The sequence below is a fragment of the Vitis vinifera genome, chromosome 7 (assembly GCF_030704535.1).
Source record: "Vitis vinifera cultivar Pinot Noir 40024 chromosome 7, ASM3070453v1".
NCBI lineage: Eukaryota > Viridiplantae > Streptophyta > Magnoliopsida > Vitales > Vitaceae > Vitis > Vitis vinifera.
The window spans coordinates 23,828,571-23,849,872 of record NC_081811.1 but is presented as its reverse complement, the minus strand read 5'-3'; the positions used below and the strand labels follow the sequence as shown (position 1 = coordinate 23,849,872).

Sequence of the window (21,302 nt, the reverse complement as noted above, 5' to 3'; positions counted from 1 at the left end):
TTGTTATCATCCTACCTGAACTTCAACGGGTCTCCCAGTCATCGATCTACATGCTAATGCATCACGTGGGGATCTAACTATCGGTGGTTTTGTTTTCTATAACAACAGAAGTAATCCTTTGACCCATCACTTTGGAGCGACGAGAGAAGGTTGGGGTGAAAATTAAACCAATATGAAAGTCCCTCCCGGCCCTTCTGTTTTTCAGTACGAATTGGGTGACCTTTGAAGATGGTGCAGTTCTTGTGGGAGCAAGGGCTTTCATGTCAGATGACTGCTACCTAAGAAATTAAGGACCGAGGAAGATGGAGCCGCCCCTGCAAACCAACCAGAAGTCAATATTGTAACAACCGTCTTTCCCGATCGACGATTCTACCAGCTGGCCCATGACCATACAATAATGCAAATACAAGAGAAATGCATGATAATTTAATATAAGAGTATATATAGAACCAGCTATGTTATAGTATCAATGAGAAATGGTTCAGTAGCTGATTCATGGCATTTGAAAAACAGTTGGTTAGCCCAGTCGCTCGAGGTAGTTAACTTCTCTGGGCTCAGCTTACTTTAATTAGTTTCAGGCTTACCTCCGCTCGATTTATTGTTAGACACTGTTTGGGGTTCAAGTTTGAGTCAATTAAGTCCGACTTGAAAAGCCAATTATAGCTTAAAAATAGAAAATTAAGTCTTTATTAAGAGGGCATTTGATAAATTAATTTAATAATGACTTAATAATTTAATTTAAGTCATTACATTGATTAAACAAGTTTGGTAAAATAAATTGATAAAAGAAAAAAAATAACATTAAGTATTAAGATAAAATAATTAATTTATTTTTAATTTTTAATTTTAATTATATTTAATAAATAACTTTTAATCATGGTTTTAAAAACCAGATTGGACCGGTGGATCCGACAGATCCGATCGTCGGTTGGTCAATTGGACTAGAAAGAAGTTGAATTGGCAGTCCAACCCACGAACCTATCAAATTGGTCAATTGGACTAGAAAGAAGTTGAATTGGCGGTCCAACCGACGAACCTATCAAATTGGCCGGTTCAATTATTATTATTATTTTTTACAATATCAAAACCACGTTCCAATCCCCCAAACAATCTCTCTAGGAGTCGCCCACTGTTGCCGAGTTGCCACTGGTTGGACGTCGCTCCCTGGGCAGCATCCCGTGATAGCAAAACACCCCCACCCCACCTCTCTTGCAGTGCTGTGAAGCCCTCCCCCCCTCCATCTCGGCAACACCAACTCTAAATTCCTCCCCCTCCCCCATCCTACATGTTAAAACCCCCCCTCCTCCTATGTCAACTACAGCCTGCAACTGCAATTGCAACAACCACCCCCACCCTCAACCCCCTGCTCCTTATGCTCAATGTGTTAGGATTTATTTCAAAAAATAATTTATATATATATAAATTACATATTTTTTTTTTCATTTTCAATGTCTTTATACTTAAATAGTTAAATACAATTTCTTTTACCATTTTCAATATATTTTCATATTTAATTTAAGTCATTACATTGGCTAAATAAGTTTGATAAAATAAATTAATATTACAAGATAAAAAAAACTTTGAGTATTAAAACAAAATAATTAATTTATTTTAATCACATTATTATTCAAATATCTTCTTTTGACCGGGTTAGATATAATTATGGTCATAATTTCTACAAACACGTGTACATGTATGTATATACTTATTAAATATTATATTTATTCACATAAATACAAGTAAAAATGCATAATAAATAAATTGAAAAAGAAATAAATGCTTTAATAATAACAAAAATGAATATAAAATTCAATATTCAAAATTCTAAAGCTTGTTTTTCTAATAATATATGATTTGAAGATTAACTATGATAAAAAAATTCAATTATTTAATGAATTGATAAATAAATTAATAGAGTCAAGTTTGAACAACTCTAATTAAAGGAGTCTTGCTATACCAAGTAAATCTTGATCTGTAGTTTGACTAAATTGGAGCCGCTCATAAGCCTTTTCAACTGAGCTTATCAACACTCATACTTGACGGCTTGTATTTTAAATTATCTTAATTTATTGTTCAAAGTTGGCTGCTTCTTCTCACAAGAAGCCGAACGAGCCAAAGCTAAAAGCGAGCCAATCTCAAGCTGAATTCAATGGTTCAATTCATTTACGTATCTACCTTTTTGAGAACCTTGCATTTATATATATGATTTGAAGACATTAACCCAAGCTGGATTAATATAATTATTGAACCGGGTTGGCCCAGTTGATTTTTTGGCAGCAGCACTGGGTACGGACCGGGCAAGCCCGGCCCAATGAATGAAGAACTCGTGGGCCTTGGCCTGACCTGATGAGCCAATATGAATCGGGCATTAAAGCTAGCCAAGCACACCCGTGGTGGTCGCGGCGCATCGTTCTTTCGCCACAATCTGCAAAAGCTAACGTGCACGGGTGGCGCCCCATGCGCAGGACCATCGAAGACATCGTCCGTATGTCTGTACAGCTCTACATCCAAAATCCTAACCATGTCTTCTCAGTCCAGTCAGCCAAAACCCTAACAATCTGAAAGCAGCCAAACCGGTTTAACAATGTCAATTACATCTCAAAACCTCTTAACAAATTCAAATTCTCGTATCAGCTTCTACATCGCAGACACCAATGTCACTCCTCTCAAAAACCCTAATCTCTCTCTCCCATTTTCTCTTAAACCCTTAGGAAACCTCACACGTTTTCAAATTCTCAATAATCCTACCAATTCCCAACCCTTGAGGACCCGTGGTTCCAGGGTCCAAGTTTTCCAATCCGAAGGTGCCGTACACAGAGAGACTGGGCGCAATAATCTCAATTTGGATTCTATTCTTTCAGTTGTTGAATTCCTATGTCTAGCATCGTCGGCCATTGTTTCGGTTGGCTTCGCCCTGAATTCTGCAGTTTCGAATCCGCAGAAGTCCGTGATGGTGGTATTGGGGAATAGGATTTTGCTGTGGCAGGCTGTGGCCTTGGTGGGTGGGGTTGTGGTTGGGTCGTGGATTCGGCGGCGGCAGTGGTGGCGGATTTGTAATGATACGGCCAAACCGGGAATTGAGAGTGTGAATTTGGTTGAGAGAATGGAGAAAATGGAGGAGGATCTTCGCAGCATGGCAACGTTAATTCGGGTGATGTCGAGGCAGCTTGAGAAATTGGGAATTCGGTTTAGGGTTACGAGGAAGGCTTTGAAACAGCCCATTGCTGAGGTAATGGTGGCTTTCTTTTTCTTCTTTCCATTAGAAATTTATTACTAGTTTGGGCAATGTGAGTGTATCATAGAGGAACAGATTGAAAATAATTGAGGTAATGGTGGTTTTCTTTTTCTTTCTTAAATTTTATTTATTTACTTTTACAATTGTGTATCAGAAGATGTATTGCAATCACTATTGGCGAAGCTGCAAATTTTATTGATTGAAATTTTTTTTTCTGAAGGGCAATTTCCATAAATGAATTTTCTAAAAATTTGTTAGTTATTACTCTAATGATGCCTTTCCACCATGATGGGCACTTCAATTGGCCTTCCTTTTTGTTCCTGTTCCTCCTCCTGCTTGAATTGAACTGTTAGGTTCTACATTTTCTACAATAACAATACTACAAGTCCATGTGAACCATTTATATGGTTCAACCTTTCTCCTTTATCCACTCCGAGGACCAGCTTTGAAGCTCTCGTATTAGAAATTTATTAATTTGCTACATGAGATTTTAAAATTTTATCAAACCCTTGAATTGGGTTAGATGTTTCACAGTATCTATGATCATGTCCTAAGGACCATAACTGCCAACTCATAGATCACACATGTCATTATCACATATTTACTATGTTGCGACGGTGAAATTTTTTCCTTAAATAAAGAATTACTTGAAAGATGCTAAAACTAAAAGAGATAAACATAAGAAGCATATGCCAATTTTGTATATACAAAAACATTGAACATGAGTTTTTACAAGCTTGATGTATGAAACTTAATTGCATGGATTCATTATAGAATGTACAGATGATCTTCTTACTTTTTTAACCGGCAATTTTAGCTCAGGTTCCAACCAGTTTCCTAATAGATATATGCTAAAAAAATTCAAGTCCTTATCAAGTCTCCAAAAAAGAAAAAGCAGATAGGATTTATATAGAGCATTCCAACCTATCCAAAAATAAAAAATAAAAAATTAACACTTTGTCAACAGTTAATAAATTCCAGCTTGGAAACAACAATGAAATCCATAGACACACTAGATTGAAAATACAAAGTTTCTATAGAGGTGCTTTTCACCATGTCTTCCAAACGTTCTTGCCCTTAAAACATCTTATTTTGTACTTTTTTCATATGCACTAAATAAAGGACAAAGGCACAAACCTCTGAAAACCTCCGATCCGTCCTCCCAACCGAATCTTCCACTGCCAGCCTACCAACAAATTATTTAAAGATCAAGGGAGTCCCCAACATATCATGAATAGAGAGAATAACAGTACCTATAAACTACACATCAGATCATAGTGGATAAGGACGTGACAGCTGATTCCTCACATTGCTCATAAAGGCAACACCATCTAGCAAAACACCATCTAGAGAATTTTTGTCCATTTAGCCTCTTGTGTAGAGAAACAAACTTTCAATGGTGCCAAGGAATGCAGACCTCCTTAGAGAGAAGAGTTAAAAGCCTTCAGGCTTAAGAAGCTGCAAAATGATTATGAGTGGATTCCAACAAGAATGATGTTTTTTGCATTTGAAGCTATGTGGGGAAGAATTTTGACTTTGGACTAGTTGAAATGAAGAGGTTTGTCTTCAGGGAACAAATGTTACATGTGCAAAAAGGAAGAAGAGTCCATTAATCACATTCTCTTACACTATGACTCTGCAAGAATGTTGTGGCAATTGGTCTTCTCTGTGTTTGGGATAGAGTGGGTGATCCATTCTTCACCAAGATTGATGTTGTTAAGTTGGAATGTGTCTTACATTGGTAAGAGGCGGAAGAGAGCATGGATGATGGTCCCTTTGTGTTTATTTTGGACAATTTGGTGGGAAAGAAATTGGAGGGCATTTAATTAGGAGTTGGAAGTTGTTGAATTTTTATTTTATTTTTAAATGTTGTGAGGAAAGACGATTAGAAGGGAAGATAATTACCAAGTGATTTGGAAAGAAGCCAAAAAAGGACTGTATTTAGTCAAATCTTTCTATGAAGCCTTGGAAGTGGGGAGGGCAATCCTTTTTACAGCAAACGTTATTTGGAACCCATGGGTCCCATCTAAGGTAAGCTTTTTTTCATCGAAAGCCAGTTGGGGAAAAGTTTTGACTTTAGATAATCTCTAGAAGAGAAGGCGATCACTAGAGAATCGATGTTATCTGTGCAAATTAGAGGATGAATCTATCAATCACATTCTTCTTCACTGCTCTAAAGTAAGGATTCTTTGGCACCTATTGTTTTCCTTATTCAATGTAGATTGAGTGATCTCTTCCTTGATTAAAGATACCCTTTTAAGCCAGCATGACTCCTTTGTAGGGAAGAAAAGGAAAAAGGTGTGGAAAACTGCTCCCCTTTGCATTTTTTAGACAATTTGGTGAGAGTGTAATCAAAGAACTTTTGAAGATAAGGAACAAAATGATCAAAAGTTAAAACTTTCATTCCTATGTAATCTTTCAACATGTGTAAAAGTGAAGGCTCGATGCCTTTGATTTTGTAGAGTGGGTTAAGTCTTCTTGAGTGTCATGGGTGTTTTTTATATACTATTTTTTGAGGCTTTCCTTTAGGTGTTCCTTGTGTACGTCATATGTACTCTAGTATACCTTTTTTCTATTACTAATTCATACATTCCTATCTTTACCTATAAAAAAAAAAAACCCTAATCTCTTTCTACTAAGAACTAGGAGGAGAACCATTTATTTTTTTGATTGGAAACGACACAAAGATATATTGATAGAAAAAGAAGTATAAGAAGAAGGATGAGAAATCCTCCCGCCAAAGACAACTAAATTACAGGAAAATACACATAAAACAAACGAACTCCCTCTAAGGACCAATCCTTATGGAGTACACACCGCTATCCAATCCAGTTGGATCACATTAAGGAGAGTCCCCTTAAATGCCTTGGAACAGAAAGCCCAAAGGGAAGCAAGGAAAACAATAGAGTCCCAAAGGAACTCTGAATTCCTTGCTTTATCCTCGAAGATCCTCACGTTTCTTTCCCACCACACAACCCGAATTAGAGCGATGCTCGTAGCTTGCCACAAAACTATCCCTCTCTTAGAATTACTGAAGCCTTTAAATTTGATGGACATCATGTCATATATGCTCCTTGGGGGAACCCAATCCATCTTAGCTAACTGAAATAACCTATGCCACAACCCAATCGTCAAGGAACAATGAAGAAAAAGATGATCTGCTGATTCCCCATGCTTCATGCACAGAATACAAATATCAGGACTAAGGGCTTTGTAGGGTCTTCTCACTTATAGCATGTCATTAGTATTCACCTTCTTGTATGCCACTAATCGGACAAAGGACTTCACTTTGAAAGGAACTTGAGAATTCCAAACGAACTTTGAAGGAAAGTCCTGAGGAGATCCAGAAGATTGAGATAATGTTAGAAAAAAGGATTTGACTGAAAAAAGCCCTGAAGAGGATAATGACCAGAATCTAGCATCTGGGACCGAAGGAGATAGATACAATTCATCAAGTGACCGCATGAGGCCTTCTAAGTCCTCTATCTCAGGATCTGACAGGTTACGACGGAAATTCAAATTCCAAGAGAAAGGACGAGTGGGAGCGAGAACTGAAGAAATAGAAATGTTTTTATCCACGATTACTCTAAATAGTTTTGGATATTGGGTTCCCAAAGGTTGGTCCCCCAACCACAAATCTTCCCAGAACCGAATTCTTTCCCCATTTTTTATCACTTACCGAGTAAACAAGGAAAACTCCTGAAAGACTTGTGCAATAGCCTTCCAAGGACAGCGATGTGACCTTTTGACTAAAGTGTTAGCATCCCAACCATTGGAATGTGAACCATAAATGCTTAAAATGACCTGATGCCAAAGAACTTAACCCTCTCTAGGATACCTCCACAACCATTTCCCTAAAAAAGCGAGATTCCTTCAAGAAATATTCCCAAAACCCAAACCCCTTATTGCCTTTGGTTTGCACACAACATCCCACCTCACTAAATGATCTCTTTTGCCTTCCCCAATCCCTGACCATAAAAAATCCCTTTGCAACCTCTCGATTTTTGTAGCCACTGAAGCGGGAATCTTAAATAAGGAAAGGAAGTAACATGGCAAATGGGTAAGGCAAGATTGGATAGGAGTTATCCTCCCCCTGAAGGATAAGTAGGCCTTTTGCCACCCATCTAATCTACTTGAGATTCTCTCAATCACTGGATTCCAAAAGCCACACGCCTTAGGGTTCCCACCCAAAGGGAGACCCAGATAGAGAATAAGCCAGCCGAACGCCTTACAATCAAGCATCACAGCCAATCTTGAAAGATGAGCCTGATCAAGATTGATGCCATAAATACTACTCTTGTCAAGGTTGACCTTGAGCTCAGAAATGTGCCCAAACACTAACAAAAGACTCTTGAGAGTCTGCAGCTCTTCCTCCTTTGTGTTAGAAAAGAATATGGTATCATCAGCAAATTGCAAATGGGACACCCTAGTTCTATTTCTACCCACCCTGAAACCCTCCAACATATTTCTTTCCTCTGCTCTCATAAGCATCCTACTCAGTACATTTGCGACTAAAAAAGGGGATAAAGGGTCGCCTTGTCTTAATCCTCTTGATGCCTTAACCCACCCTTTAGCGCTACCATTCACCAAGATTGCATAAGATACCGAGGATAAATATCCACTCATCCATTTCCTCCATCTAGGACTGAACCCCTTCTTTTCTAACACATGATCCAAAAAATCCCACTTCACGTGATCGTATGCCTTTTCAAAGTCTATTTTGAATACGACGCCTTCTTCCCCTGACCGTCTTCTCTCGTCCACTATCTCATTTGCTATAAGAACCGCGTCCAATATTTGTCTCCCTTGAACAAAAGCGCCTTGAGTATAGTGGATGGTCTCATGTAGAACCTCTCTTAGACGCCCTGAAAGCACTTTGGCTATTATCTTGTAGAGACTAGTTATCAAACTAATGGGTCTAAAGTCTGATATTCTCTTTGTCAAACTCTTTTTGGGTAATAGAACAATGAAAAGAGGCATTAGTGCTTTGATTGATAATTCCACTCCTATGAAATTCTGCGAACACTCTCACCAACTCCTCCTTAATCACATTCCAACAATCTTGGAATACTGCAATAGTAAAGCCATCAGGCCCCGGAGCCTTGTCCATATCCAACTGAAAAATGGCCTTAGAAATCTCTTCTTCAGTGAAAGGGGAATCCAACCTTAATGTGCTCTCTTCCGAAATAGGGGATCAATCTAATCCTTCAACACCCCAAGACTCTCCTGTAGGACTCGTGTAAAGCTTTTCAAAGTAATGTAAGATCTCCTCTGTGATACTCTCGGCATTCTTCAGCACTAAGCCCCTCTCATTCTCCAACTCCTTGATATATTTCCTATTTCGCCTGCCATTGTCCACTTTATGATAAAACTTAGAGTTGCAATCCCCTTCCTTGACCCATTTCACCCTAGCTTTTTGTCTCCAATGGATTTCCTCCCTCAATATTAATTCCTCTAGATTCCCTTTTCTTGAGGCTCTTTGACTTAACAAATCAAAATTGAGACCCCCTACCTGCTCAATGGCATCAAAATTAGCTAAATCATTGAGGATACTTTTTTTCTTTTCTTTAAGCTCACCAAAAGAAAACTTATTCCACTCCTTCAATTTGGCTTTAACATATTGTAGTCTCCTCATGAACTTGTGGCCTTCCCATCCGTTTCCTTGAAACCCACTCCACCAATCTCTAAAGTTCTCCTTGAAATTAGGGTGTTGTAACCACATATTCTCAAACCTAAAATGGAGGAGAACCATTTATAGAAATGCTAAATTTTTACTCACTATTACAGTTACACAATCTTCAATCTTTGATATGTGCCTATGCAACGTCCCTATAGTCTTTTCACATAAGATCACACACTTTCTCTTCACTTTCTTTTATAACCCATATCTAATCTTGAAGTACATTTTAAAGAATTAATATAATGATTTTTAAGAAAAAAATTTAAAATTTAATTTTATTAAAAACTATTCAAAATATTCAAAAACTCGTGCTATAGTATATGATAATATCACTTAAGAGTCAAGATGACATATTTATTGGTGATATATGTTATTTTACAAATATAAATGTGTAGTATCATAGGTATCGCATTGTGTAGCACAAGTTTTTAACTATGTCATCATCTCTACTTACAATCCTTAGAGATCCTACTTAATAGACAAACTATTCCTATTATGATGTTGCCAAATCAATAAATGTTGTTACTAGTGATATCTTTTCTTTGTTGGAATATCCAGCATTTAAGTTTTGAAAATCTCCGAGTATCCTGTTATCCTTTTATTTGTTACATGACTGCTTTGAAAAGCTTCATTGGTGTTTAGGCATGATTTAACACAAGCTTCATTGACATTTAGACATGATTTAACACAAGGATAGATATTTGGACTTACCTCTTGACATCTAATGTGTGATTTATTGTGTCTATTAAGGTTTTCTTTTTCTAGTCAACCCGTTCTAGGCTAATACCCTCCCTTACATGTGGCTCCACACCTACACATGGAGCAACAAATCAGCAGTTATGGATTACAAATAAATTGTCGAACTCGAGATTTCTAGCTACCAAAAGCTCTAATACCATGTTAAGCTTCCAATTGACCTAAGCTTAAGTTATTAATAAATAGGCCCACATTGTATGCTAAACTAACACATGTTATTTAATGATTTAAGTTATTAAAAAATAGGCCCACATTGTAAACTTGGCTAACATGTGTTATTTAATGATAGAATCTAACTGCCAGAAGCTTCACCCAAACATATTATTCATCTGATGAGCTTTTGGTATTTAGAAGCCTAGGATGTTGAGAAACCAAGTTGTCCAACTTTTTCAGTCTTCTTCTTTTGGCTAGTTTGGTTCTTTTGAGGAATGCTGGTTTAAAGTTCAATTTAGAAATCTTAGATTTGTTGTAGGAGTCGAATTTGAGGATTCTTTCTTAGTATTGGTTATGCTGGTTGACTGATCAAATTCATGGTGGGTTACACCTATGAAAATGACAAGTTAGTGGGTGTTGGAGGGGTTAACCGAAAACATAATGGATAGATTTAGTAAGGAGACATTTATGCTCTGTAGCTCTGATTGAAGATTTGATCTTTTGACGGGTTGGAGTAGTAATTCATGCTGCCATAACTAATTTGGTTAAAATTCATCTGAATAATGACAAAAACTTACTGCACTTTTTCCCGTAAGTCGCTGATGTTACTTATTCTGAAAGATTCTTCTTGTCATAACTTTGAACTTTTGTTTATGTCTGAAGACTGCAGTTTTGGCTCAGAAGAATTCTGAAGCCACTCGAGCATTAGCAATACAGGAAGACATTCTGGAAAAGGAGCTTGGTGAAATTCAGAAGGTTTTGCTGGCAATGCAGGTAGGTTTTTCTAATCATTTGGACTCTGATATGTGATGATTGTGATATTGCTTTGAAAACGCAAGTGATAGATATATCAAGGTCAAGATCACTAGTTAAGTAGACTGGTTTTGTATATACTTCAAGCTTAAAAGCCAAGGTCAAGTTTAATAGATTCTAAGATTTTCTGATTGCCCTTTGGCAGAACTTTTGATCTCTCCTTTCATCAGTGTTTTGTTTAAAGTTGCTTTCGAGTTGACAAAACTCCATAATCTTAGTTTTTAGCTGTTCTCTGACTACATGGGATAAGAGGGTATAGCAGGGATCTGAGCCCCTTTGGTTCTGTCCAGTTTGCCTCTTCTATTTGCATTGTTGCTATTCGGCAAACAATTTGGTTTGGTTCCTTTACCCTGTCAATATACCCCTTCAGGTTTGATCTTTTTTGGAAAATTTCTCGTGCATTAACTACATTTGAGATTGCCATCTCTTGGAGGTAAATTTCATGATCATTTGGCACGTCATTCAATCTATGACCCTCTAAATATCTGCAGTAGAAGCAGTATATTTTCTTGCTCTTCTACTGTCTAAGATACCATGGTGAACATTACCTTTAGTCTTTTGGTAGAAAAAGTCTTAACTTGTGTGATGATTTCATTGCATTATCTCTACTCAGCTTAATGTTTGCTAGGTCTAAGGAGAAGGGATTCAACCCCCTTAAGTTCTATCTGAAGCACAGAACTGAAACTCTTGGTTATTTTAAAAAATGATAATAGATTTTTGACATTCTTGCTGATATGTGTCGATTGCCTATATATATATATTAAATTCTTCACCTGATTGCATTCTTTTTACTTTGCTGTCTAACATGATGATAGATATAGAATTACAAAATGACTCAACTTCTATGAATACTTGGGAGAATCTTTGTAAAATCAGTCCATGAGTGCTTTGGGGTAGCCAGTCTTGAACCACCAGCTCAGGTTTTATAGAACAGTTTCAGTCCTGCAGACATACAAACAGTAAGGTTATGTTTGGTTTCTAGAAAATACTTGGAAAGAAAAAAAATGTGAAGGAAAATGATTTTCTCATGTTTGGTTGTCTTATGAAAAATACCAAAGAAAATCAAATATAATTAAAATTAGTTAAAAACTTATGCATTTTTCTCTATATCAATGAGTTAAAAATAAGTAAAATGAGTTTGAAGTAGTGAATAAAAATAATTTATTGACCTTTAATCTATTTTTTATTTTCCTTCACTTTTTCTTTATTTTTACTTTTCCTCTGTATTTTCTTTCCATTGTATTTCCCCTTAAATTTTCTGGGAACCAAACATACCCTAAAAGACATTCTTCAGGAAATTCACCCTGTTGTCATGATTTTTAGTTCGCCAAATAACCTTTTGTATTATTCTACTGCATGGAGAAAATTTATGAGACTGGTTTAAGTGAGCTTTTTGGTCAATTAACATAATCAGTTAAGTCATATTAAGTGTATTTAGTAAAATAACTTAATATTGTAACTTATAATTAAAAATAACTTGAGGTAAAAAAAGACAAAATAAATAACTTTTCTAATTCTAAATATTCTTTGCCTTAGTTAAGTTGTCCATGTCTCTTTCCTTCCTAGCTTCTCTATCATAATGTTATTACTTAATATTAACTAGGGTAAATATGTTAGCTTTCCAAACAATCTTAATACCTAGAATAAGAATTAATTAATAAATTTTAATTCAACAACTTAAGCACGATTTTAATAATCATTAAGCATTAAGTAGTAAATTTTACCAAACACCACTGAGGTTCACACATTACATCCATTCAGAGTCTGCCATGTATCTTATTAGTTATTGTTAGGTCCATGGATGGCCTTCTACATGCTATTATTTCTTTCAAATGCAATTTCGGGGTTCTAAAAGTGTTTATGATTCTAACATCTTGTATTTTTTTGTTAAATTTTTGCCATAGGAGCAACAACAAAAACAGCTTGACCTGATTCTTGCAATTGGAAAGGCCGGAAAGCTATGGGAAAACAGGCGGGGACAGAGTGAAGAACAAGATGCAATTGAAGCATGTGATTCTGCAGAGGTTGGGCAGATGAAAGCCCACCAAATCCCAGCTGCGGCCAGACAGAAGGGAACCAATAATGACAGAGCGTAGGATCTTGAAGCAACAAATACAAATGAGATTTGCTCATTTTGTTGGATTCAATTCTAACTTAATTTTTCCAATGTAACTCTGCTGGTTGGCATTATGGGGAATAATATTCTCAGCCATAGATATATTTCCTTGATCCTTCAATTTGCCATTCCAGAGGAAAAAGGAAAAACAACAAAATGGGTGAAAAATAAAGGAAAAGAGTATGGAAAGTGAGGTCATTTGTAGTTAGGAATTTCATTGTACTAGTGAGTGAATGGTTATCCTTCCACAAGAACATGTTATTTCAGTTCAATGTTGCTGGTGCTGTAATGAAATTTTGTAGAATGTTTCACAGTTGCACTGATAATAGTTGCTTCTCTGAATCTGGGCAGATGCTTCAAAATTTTCGTATCCAACATTGCGTTTGGATTTGTCCATGTCACAGATGCTCAAGAGTAGGAGGACAACCAATTGACAATAGCTGACTGTGAGCAAATGACTTGAATTTAAGAGGGACATTGCCCGTGTCAATCACCAATTTAACGATTACAGTCAGCTACTGGATCCTCCAAAATAGTAGTAGTTTTTTTGGGTATATTTTCAATGTTACGGCTTATATACATATTTTTTTCTTGGGAAATGAGGAGTATTCCATGGGAACCGTTATGGTGCAATATTAACCCAGGCGGATGTGGGCTTTAGTTTCGGCTTGGCCTTGACCGAAACGCGTCGTTTTGATATTTGAATAGTTGATCGAACCCCGTAGGCCACAGCGTAGTCACTACTTACTAGTTCATAAAAAGGCCCTTCTGGGCCCTGATGCTCGCACGTGCTGGAGGGGTGGAATTCTTGCTTGTGTTCCTGAAACTTTGAGAGAGAGAGAAAGAGAGCGCAAAAATGGAACAACTGAGAAAACTGGAACAAGTGCAGAGGACAATGACATTGATGGAATCGGGGGGCTGCAGCACCAATCATCAAGATTCTGACCGCTTCCTTGCAAATCTCATCCTCCTCTTGGTTTGTTATTCCGACTTTTATCACTCTTATATCTGTCGCGTAGTTGGGGCATGTAGGTGGAGATGCCCTGCACCTTCTGCTTGAACTCTGATTCTCTGCCTTACCCTATGGGTACATGGCGGGACACACGTTTATTCGCAAACTTCTCCTTCGCTATCAACACTTCTGTGTCTTTATTTTAGTTTTTCCTTTTTATTCTCATAGAAATGAAGCAAAGTTGCTAATCTTTGTTATTTTGGCACTTGCTGAAGATTCAACCTTGTGGAGAACTCAACATGGAAACCAAGTGCAGTTTGATTTCTGAACATCTCCCTAAGGTTAGGATTAATTAGTTAATTACTTTAATTCCGTCTGTTCCCCTGTCATATGCTGCAATGGGTGTGCTTATATTTTACTGTTGTGATAGATTTCAGTTGGATTTCTTGAGGATGTATCGCGTTCTCTAACTGAAGAAGGTATAATGGAACTGTAAAACAACTATGGGGGTTGTCCTGTTTTTAGCCATTGTCTTTGTTCCTTTTCTCTAGTACATGATGCAGTGCCATACTTTATAAATTAGTTGTTCTGCTGGCATTGGCTTCTCATAACATTTGAACAATATACATTAAACTTAAATTTTCTTTCAGGTGGTCAGAAAAATATTGTTCAAAACACTTTCCCACTTTCTCACGATACTAAGACAGATATTGGTCATTCTGAAACTGATTTTGAAGACATGGCCATGATTAGGTTGGATGCAATGCAAAGAGCAAATTCAACCCTTGAAGATTTTGTAAGCAATTCTTTATTCTTAAGGTGTGAAATTTTAGTGATACCCAATTCTTGAAATGTACCTAAAGCTATTCTACCTCGGAAGCCCGATGGATGAATTGATTTTTGGTTCCACATAAGGCCAGGCTTGTGTGTACTGTTTGAATATATCATGATGATTAATTGGTCAGATGATTGAACAGTTGCAATCCTGTATCAGCTGCATGAATTAATGGAAATACTGAATAAATAGGGTCCTTTCTTTTCAAAAATGAGTAATTCACTTTATTGTAGCATTTAAATGGCTATATGCTTTCCTTTCCCTTCAAACAGAGGTGTTTCAGGATTTGTAAATGACTTCCTTGCTTTTTTATTTGAATGATGTCTCCTTATTGCTCCAAGTTTTGTGTTAGTATGTTAAAAGCTTTGTACATCATCCTTGATCAATTTGACCAAGTTTCTGATAGAGTTCACATTCCAGTTTACGCAAATTACTTGGTTTAATAATCATTTTAGCATATATTAGAATGTAGATGTCTATTATAATGCTTTTCAATTGCATGAATTGACATGAACTAGTATCTACATCCACTTAAAGATGCTACTTGCATCAATCTTTTTCCTTTTTCGTGCCATTTGTGTGTATGTGTGTGTGTTATGATTTGCCATCCTTTTATTGATAAAAAAAATATATTGTCTTATCCTAGTTGCAAATTGTTTTACATCTAATAGTTCATAGGATGATGTAACAATTGTGATTGTGCATGCAATTGGCAGTGCAGGTCTTATTTTATGTTTCATGGAATGGATGTTAATGCACCACAATCAATATTCAGATATCTGCCCATGCTTTCATTCACTGAGAGTTATATTTATCAGGTAACAATTCCAGCAAGAAAAATTTGTACAGTTATCTTTTCACTGAAAGGAGAATCATTGAATAAGACTTGATGAGCTTTATTAAAGTGACTAAAGCAGTTCTTGGTTACTGCAATCATGTCTACTATTGTACTTTCAAAAGAAGTATGGGTCATTATTATTCCTTAATTCTTCCCTGTGCTTTATTTTCCTTGAGAAGATGACCTTGTGAAATTAATCAACCAAAACTTATGCAAGGATTGTCCAAAAGCAGTGCAATTGTAAGCTGCACAGTGTTGCAACAAATTGAATCCTCAAACTTGTGTACCCTGAGCAACTATATCTGTTTCTTCATTTTTTTCCTCACAGTTAATGTTATTTTGGTGGTACAGTTGGACACTTGGAATGAGAAAATGTTGCATATACCAACCAATGGAAATACTGTTGTGGGAGGATCCAATGTGGTAATACAAATAACTCCTGAAGCACTCATAGAATATAATATATAGATAATGAACTTTTCCTTGGCCAATGTGCTTCCAACTGAAATTCAGGAAAAAAATCGGAGTGGGATTATTAAGCTCATGGAGGTGTTCCAAACTGATCCATTTAGACCACTTGTTCTTTTATTTGAGCATCATGGACTCTTGACAGAAAGGTCCCATCTCTTGCTTACTGATTTTTCTTTTGTGAGCAAAGACAAAAATTGAGCTTTGAAATTTTCAATTCTGAATTTTCTTGTTCCTATTTTGCTTGATGAATTCAGGATAAGGGAAGAATTGAGATGTGGAGAAGAGTATTGGGATCTGGAAAGAAAGCTTTGTTGTTTATTGCTGACCAAAAACAAGGTAGATGAACCATCAGTGCCTCTCTTGGTGAAATTGATGGACTAAAGTTTCCAACCTTATTTAAGTCATTTTGCGTAGTGCACATATGTTTTCTTGAAGTTTCATTGTGCGCTTTTCTATAACATCTTTTCATTTGCCGATCTCTGTGTGTGTGTGTGTGTGAAGCATTTTGGAACTTGAGCTACATTTCCTACTACTTTTTCAGATAAAAGGTCAATTTAATGGCCAAACCTTTCTTTACATATTCCCCCTTTAAGACATTCCTGTCTACATCATCATTCTTAGGAGAAAGTAGTGGACCAGCGATTCTTTGTGCATGATCTATGTGGAGATTCTATTTTTTGCATGCAGGAACCTTTCATGCACACTCTCTTTTCTTACTTTCTGAACCTAAAAAATTGGGAGTGTAATTGTTAGGAATTTAATGCTTGTAGAAATCTTCCATTCAAGTATTTATCCAGCAAAGAAATTAACTTAGCAGTGAAGCATGGGAATGCTCTAGTGCTGTAGGAATTCTGATTAAAGATGTGCTGCTCAGGTTTCAATAGAAGATGTGATGAGGGCAATTCATCTTAAATCCTTTGATTATCGAGTGCTGAATCTTCTGTTGTATCAGTTGAGAGGAGCAAAGGTAATTTCCTGTAATACATTTTTTGTGGTAATTAGTTGGGAACTAATTAACTCTGTTAACACCTATTCTGCCAGCCATGTAATTACAGTGGACATCTTCACTAATATTGTACCCAACCCTAAGAAGGAAAAAAAGTAAAAGAAAAGAAAGATCTTGCTAAATCACCTGTGCAATAATTTCTGTATTATGATATACCTTATTGAGTTTCTAGCTGGGTTTGTGCTAGAACTCTTTACTAGATATGATTATTCGTTTTTCTTGCAACATTTGTGGAACAAAATGTATTGAAAATTATGTTTGAGTGTACGGTTACATCTCTTTTTTTCTTTAGTAGGTAACATCTTTTTCTCTCCTTGTCGGATGCTCAAACATAAAACTTCCCACATTCACACCCCAGTCCTTGGCCACTTGAACCAAACCTGGAGGGCTATGGTTGGTTTTAATGTATAATTAAAACAAGGGTAGTTTTGTCTAGCTCTTTAGTTTCATCAACATCTCACACATCTTTTCCAATCAAAAGATTTTTGATAGCAAATCTCCAATGTGCATGATTTGAACTATTGAGACAAATAGAGCTGGATTTCTCTCATGAGTCATGACCAGAAGAAGAATTCATAAAGCCCAAAGAGTCTAAATGGATTAAAAAAAATAACTAGCCAAAAACTCAAAGAATAACCACACAATTTGGATGCTGAGAGGAATATCTAACTAGTCAGAGAGCAAAAGTGCAATCAGATTGTAGTACAATGCCGGAATCCCTCAACAACATATGATTGAATAAAATTCCAATTGCAGACAAACCCACTTTGATACCATGAAAATTTCTCAAGAGTGATGCAAAATAAGGAAGGAAAACCCCCCAAAAAATATCTGTCATTTACAACAATGCATTTTAGCTTTGAACATCGAGCATGGAAGCTTTGGCAGCTTCATACTTTCTACAGAAAAAGAAAACCTAAAGATATATATTCAATGGTACAATTATAAAATACGAAAAAAAGAAAAAAAGAAAAGACAATACATTAACAGTTAGATCTACTAAAATTTTCATTTTATTGCAAGCTACTTAAATGGTGTGGTTGTTTTGATCCTAGTATGATGGAATTTTCTATATTGTCTTTTCAAGCTGTTGGAACAAGTATGTTCCATTAGATTAATATGTTTTCGTTGAAGCTCTGTGAAGGTTAATGACTTGCATATGGAATTTCTATCAATCTCGGAATTCCTTGTAGAGGTGTCTGACGATTTGTAAGTTCTTTTCTCCTTGTGATTTTCCACCAATGTGCTTTTAGGGAAACATGTTTATGTAGTTTATAGTCAAAGAAAAGGGTATGGAACTCTATGGGTGTGGCTTTTGTCTGCTCATAAGTGATTGTCTGTTTGTATTATTTGCCACTAGTGAGGCATTGGCATGAGCATTTGCATGCACTTTTCATTTCCTAAGCAGGCTATAGTGTTGTAGAATATGTTAAAGTGCATTGTTACTTTTGGGCTATTGTTTTCTCAGTACCATGATGACTAATCCTACAATGTGTCAATGTTGAAATTCATGTGCCAAGCATAACAATTTTTGCTTGATAACAAGACGCCACAATGATGCTGTAGGTTTGATTATGAGGTGAGCAATTATAGATAGGTTTCTAATTAATTTTCGTTCAGAATCTGCTTATCCCTTTCTTACTTGATAAATTATTGTTTCTTGTGTAGGATGATGTGCTAGAGAATAATTTTAATATTTTGCGCATGTTTGTCAGAATATATGGAGCTTCAACAGCACAGACCATGCTGGTGAGTATGCCAACTAGATCTTTAATAGAATGAATAAAGCCACTTCTTGGAACATTAGTTTGTCCTTTGGATGTCAGTCATATATTCAAATATATCTTAAGACAAATCTTGGCAAATTTGGGAGATCTTAAAACATTAAAACTATTAATCCTGATTTTTTTTTTTCCTGTCACAATGTGCAAATTTTTCTATTGTATAGTAAATATTGTATGCAGTAGATGTGGTCAATATCTATGATTTGCCCTGTTACCTGATCAATAAAATGGTAGCATTTTTTAGGAGGCTGTGGTTTTGATCTTAATTCCAAAGGGGCTTTTTTTTTTTTCTCTCTCTAATTATCTTTGGTTAATTTACAATCTATATTATATATTATGGAGCAAATGAACTATAGCTATTTCTTGTGCATTGTTTACTGTGGCACTTGTCTTCTTAAAAGCATAATCCTGAGTAGCATGACACCTGGAAACTGTGAAGGTTCTTCTACTTTTTGCATTTGCTATTTTTTTCCCTTTTATGGGTGTTTGGGGTGTGGGGAACTGTTGGTTGTCTAAAAGCATATGGACCATCCACATGTTTAAAATTCCAAAGGAGGCAAAAAAGACAATTCCTCCATTCATTTAACAAGGTGATTTTGTAGCAGTCTTGATGGGTGTTGGTTCTGAATTAGTCCGAATTTTATTCTTCACTTCTTGGAACACCTTAATGTTTATTGATTTATTTAGTTGATTTTGATAACTGAATCCTTGTATGAACTCTAATATTCATTGGTAAACTGTGGTTGCATTTTTAAAAATGATTTGCTTTTAGGCAAAATGCATTAGTGAGGCTGAAGAGAAGTATGATCATTTACTGAAAACTTTGGATCCCCAGCTGTCATCAAAGTACCGGAGAAGATGTGAAGAAGCCACTAAAGAAGGTAGTTTATCACCATTAAAAATCTGGATTATATAAAATCAAGAGCGCTTATCTTCCTCTTTAGAACATGATTTAACCATGTTGAAACTTCTTAGGTGGGAAGATATCTGGACATGCTCTTGGGACATGGAGTATGCCGCCTGCAATTGTGGACGAGGACTTGTATAGATCCAATGTGTTAAGTTCTAGATCAACAATGGTACCTCCTGATAGACATAGTTTGGAATGATGCTGAATTCAAATCCCTACCTGCTAGCTATGCAGCATGCCATGATTGTGCTTCAGCACTCAGAAAACATGTCTTCCACCTCCAATTTTTGCTCTGATATAGCTTTACCAGGTACATCCCCATTTGTTGGTTGTCTCGTGTAGTTGGCTTGCTTGTGATTCTGAACCATTTGGTTACAATAGTCATTAAGGCAAATTTCCAGTTCTATCTTTGGTTTGCAAATCAGTTTGGAGTAACTTATAAATCAAATGGTTCAAGAGCAATGAATGATTATGTCTTTTACCAGCAGAATCTCTTTGCAATTTTGTTAGTTCTGCTTAGAACATCTTTACTTACATGTGATACCCAACCATGATTTATAATGCCAGTCAGGCCAATCAAAACTGACATATGTCTTTTTGGTATCAAAATACATTTTAATTCATGTGTCCTAGTCCTAGGCTTTCCCAATGTCACTTTTCCAGACCCCCATATCCTTCCCGCCTAATTGCAGTAAAAATAGAAAAATTTCCTTAACATTTCCATCTGCTTGCTGATGAAAACCCAGAAAAGGAAGAGAAATGTAACTTCTGACTTACCTAAGCTGAATCATACTATTAGTCTCAGTTGAATTTAATGGAAAATCTTAATTTTACCATATCCTTTGTCAATTTTCCTGGAATTTCAGATGAATTTCTTTTGGGTCAAACGGATATAAAAGTAAAGAAAGTGCAAGGAGATATTGTGGACTTTTGTGTTCCACAGGAAGTAGCAGCCGAGAAATTAGTGATTTTTTTTTGCCTTTTATGTGTGTATAGCCGTATAGGGGCGGTTCACAGGACATAGGCCTACCGTATTTGTCAGCATTAGATAGAGAATTGATTCTCCGAGATTAGCATAGGGATGAAATGAACAGTTTTGTCTTTTGTAAGTGTCCTATCTTACAAGTTGCAACTGAAAACACTGCCACTCCACATCACTCCTTGGTATTTTCTACATGCACTCTGTTCCACCATCATTCTTTTTCCCTCCTTGTTGAGTTTTAAGTAATAATGGAATATAAAAAAAACAGTATTTAATGATTTTTAGTGTTGATCATGTTTTTTGAAACTTATTTTTAAAAACTGTTTTTAAGTTAAAAAATAAAATCAAATGGAGAAAGAAAAATAAAAATTAAATACAATATTTATCGTAGTTTAACAACTGTCTATATCCACTTCCTCTAAATTTTTCCCAAGATTGAGGCTATTCCACCTATCCAAAAGTTTATAAAGATTCCCACTTTTGATTGTTTGATTTGAAATTCAAGAAAGGAGATGGATTCTCTTACGATGAAATTTGCTTTAACCTTTTATATGTTAACCTTTTGAAGATTGCTTTGAATTATAAAGTCTTTTTCAATTTTAAAGACATGATCATGAAAGATAGTACTTCCAAATTAAGGATTATTGAAAATACATTTCTTTATTTCACTTTTAACATCGGTTTGATATCGAACAAAATTCTTAATATGCAAAAGCTAATAATTAACATTTTATTAGCTTCTAATCTAATAATTAGAGTAAAAATTGTCAC

The 21,302-nt window shown here is 36.0% G+C and overlaps 2 protein-coding genes across 8 annotated transcripts; both read left to right on the top strand.

The window, feature by feature from the left end:
* Nucleotides 1-2,380: 2,380 nt before the first annotated feature.
* On the top strand, nucleotides 2,381-13,095 carry LOC100244969 (uncharacterized). The gene is made up of 3 exons (XM_010648640.2): nucleotides 2,381-3,229; nucleotides 10,488-10,598; nucleotides 12,542-13,095. The coding sequence occupies exons 1-3, from the start codon at nucleotides 2,585-2,587 to the stop codon at nucleotides 12,731-12,733; spliced, it is 948 nt and encodes a 315-aa protein (XP_010646942.2). The 5' UTR covers nucleotides 2,381-2,584; the 3' UTR covers nucleotides 12,734-13,095.
* A 230-nt stretch (nucleotides 13,096-13,325) lies between these two features.
* On the top strand, nucleotides 13,326-20,036 carry LOC100853304 (uncharacterized). Of its 7 annotated transcripts, none has more exons than XM_059738527.1 (14): nucleotides 13,337-13,729; nucleotides 13,981-14,046; nucleotides 14,136-14,184; nucleotides 14,459-14,501; nucleotides 15,262-15,358; nucleotides 15,730-15,801; nucleotides 15,892-15,995; nucleotides 16,104-16,185; nucleotides 16,724-16,816; nucleotides 18,000-18,064; nucleotides 18,422-18,434; nucleotides 18,524-18,604; nucleotides 19,412-19,520; nucleotides 19,615-20,036. In XM_059738527.1, exons 1-14 carry the CDS (start codon nucleotides 13,610-13,612, stop codon nucleotides 19,746-19,748), a joined length of 1,128 nt encoding a protein of 375 aa, XP_059594510.1. In that variant the 5' UTR covers nucleotides 13,337-13,609; the 3' UTR covers nucleotides 19,749-20,036. The 7 variants fall into 7 exon arrangements, with proteins under 7 accessions (XP_059594512.1, XP_059594508.1, XP_059594510.1 ...); XM_059738523.1 differs by having other exon boundaries at nucleotides 14,356-14,524; XM_059738524.1 differs by having other exon boundaries at nucleotides 13,342-13,729; nucleotides 14,356-14,501; nucleotides 15,257-15,358.
* Nucleotides 20,037-21,302: the final 1,266 nt, after the last annotated feature.